This window comes from Carlito syrichta, unplaced genomic scaffold (assembly GCF_000164805.1).
Source record: "Carlito syrichta isolate Samal-C Ts95f unplaced genomic scaffold, Tarsius_syrichta-2.0.1 Scaffold311982, whole genome shotgun sequence".
Lineage (NCBI taxonomy): Eukaryota > Metazoa > Chordata > Mammalia > Primates > Tarsiidae > Carlito > Carlito syrichta.
In genome coordinates, this window is record NW_007256078.1 from 466,715 (window position 1) to 468,993 (window position 2,279).

General features: G+C 40.7%; 1 protein-coding gene across 1 annotated transcript; it reads left to right on the forward strand.

The window, feature by feature from the left end:
* Positions 1 to 911: 911 nt before the first annotated feature.
* Positions 912 to 2,058, forward strand: LOC103271894 (transcription initiation factor TFIID subunit 9-like). The gene has a single exon (XM_008069396.2). The coding sequence runs from the start codon at positions 1,018 to 1,020 to the stop codon at positions 1,807 to 1,809; it is 792 nt and encodes a 263-aa protein (XP_008067587.1). The 5' UTR covers positions 912 to 1,017; the 3' UTR covers positions 1,810 to 2,058.
* The last annotated feature ends 221 nt before the right edge of the window (positions 2,059 to 2,279 follow it).

The following is a 2,279-nucleotide window of genomic DNA, read 5'->3' on the forward strand; positions in this document are numbered from 1 at the left end:
TTGTCCAAAGTTACTCCATCTTGATTATTACCCATAAGTACCACAGAAAAGCCCACTCATGGGGGAGTAAAACCTCAATGCTAATGTCATGCTAGTGATATTATAATAAGCTTAGGCTACATTAGGACACTTAGTTAAGCTATTGCACTTGTGTTCAAGTGGCAAAAATTCCCTTTGAACAAAACATCCTGGTTTAAGAGTATGTTCTTAACCACATTCTTAATTGTTAGTTACATAATGGATGTGGTACAGGGGCGTCCTTGCAGGTGTTACTTCTCTGGAGACACTCCCTGTATCTGCCTAGCCAGCAGCTGACTGCTTCCTCTCTCTTTATCATTATTTGAATGAAAAAACGATACTATAAATGATATGTATGACAAAGGAAATATTAGTGTTTGACAAAAATAAGTGAAACAATGGAATAATAAACTATTCTATAAAATAGTGGCAGGGAAAAATACAAATACAGAAATTTGCCTAATAATCTAATAGGTATTCGAGTGCTTAATAACCAGATCACAGACTAAATCCTTATTTTTATAAAAAACAGAATGCAACTGTAAGCTACTGAGCAGGAATGTTATGAGGGAGATCAATCTTACAGCTTTTGCTAGAGAATTCAGAGAGAGAAAGAAAGTTGAAAAAGGAAACTTTGTAGGTTCAGGGGAGAGTAACCTAGGTATATTGAATTGTCACAATTTCTCTGCTAGTTTAGTCTAAGTTCAGAGGCAGTATATTCTTTTTTTCTTTGAATATCTCTGGTGCAATATCAAAGTGATTAATCAGCAAAGGTGATAGCTGGATTGGCCTATAAAAGTCTTTTTAGGGGGCTGGTGGGGCCGCGGGCGCCCCACGGGTCGCTCAGCGTTGTGTGTCCAGAGCGGTCGGGGCCGAGACGCGGCAGGAGGTACACCAGGGGTTGGAAAAACCACACTAGGCAAAGAACTTGCATCAAGATCAGGACTGAAATACATTAATGTGGGTGATTTAGCTCGAGAAGTCTGATCACCGGATATCATGGAGTCTGGCAAGATGGCTTCTCCCAAGAGCATGCCGAAAGATGCACAGATGATGGCACAAATCCTGAAGGATATGGGGATTACAGAATATGAGCCAAGAGTTATAAATCAGATGTTGGAGTTTACCTTCCGATATGTGACCACAATTCTAGATGATGCAAAAGTTTATTCAAGCCATGCTAAGAAAGCTACTGTCGATGCAGATGATGTGCGATTGGCAATCCAGTGTGGTGCTGACCAGTCTTTTACCTCCCCTCCTCCAAGAGATTTTTTATTAGACATTGCAAGGCAAAGAAATCAAACCCCTTTGCCATTGATCAAGCCATATTCAGGTCCCAGATTGCCACCTGATAGGTATTGCTTAACAGCTCCAAACTACAGGCTTAAGTCTTTACAGAAGAAGGCATCTACTTCTGCGGGCAGAATAACAGTCCCACGGTTAAGTGTCGGTTCCGTTACCAGCAGACCGAGCACTCCCACACTGGGCACACCAACCCCACAAACCATGTCTGTCTCAACTAAGGTGGGGACTCCAATGTCCCTCACAGGACAAAGGTTTACAGTACAGATGCCTGCTTCACAGTCCCCAGCTGTAAAAGCGTCAGTTCCTGCAACATCAGCAGTTCAGAATGTGCTGATTAATCCCTCTTTAATTGGGCCCCCAAACATTCTTATTATCACTAACATGGTGTCACCACAAAATGCTGCCAGTGAATCGTCAAACGCATTGAAAAGAAAACATGAAGACGACGACGACGACGACGATGACGACGACGGTGACAACCTGTAATCCAGCCTTCATGCGTGTAACGTGTACATGTGACCTTGAACTCACTGTATTAAAATTGAGCATGCATGCTGGGTGTTTTCAAGTTGGGTTTCAGAAAAGTTAAATTTGATATTTAATGAGTGAATATAGTTCCCAAACTTTTCAGCTAAAACGCTGGATTTTCTTTAATGGGATTAGTAGTGGTTTTTCATCATCCTTTAAGTGTGAAAAAATAAAGCTGTCATTTATCAATTTGAAAAAAAAAAAAAAGTCTTTTTAAAAGCATGTAGATTAAAAGAAGAAGACTGGTCAGGCTTAACGAGGATCTTCAGTTACAGACTTACAAGGTCCAAGTCAAGGGTCTTTCAGACTCTTAATATGGTGGCATCTTCATATTCAGGTTGTTGACAGAATTCAGATATTTCAGGTTAAGACTGAGGTTTCAATTTCTATTCTGGTTGTCAGCCGGAGACAATTCTGGTTGTATATAC

Coding starts and splice junctions, on each gene's coding strand:
- LOC103271894 (XM_008069396.2), top strand. CDS start 1,018: ATGGAGTCTGGCAAGATGGCTTCTCCCAAGAGCATGCCGAAAGATGCA.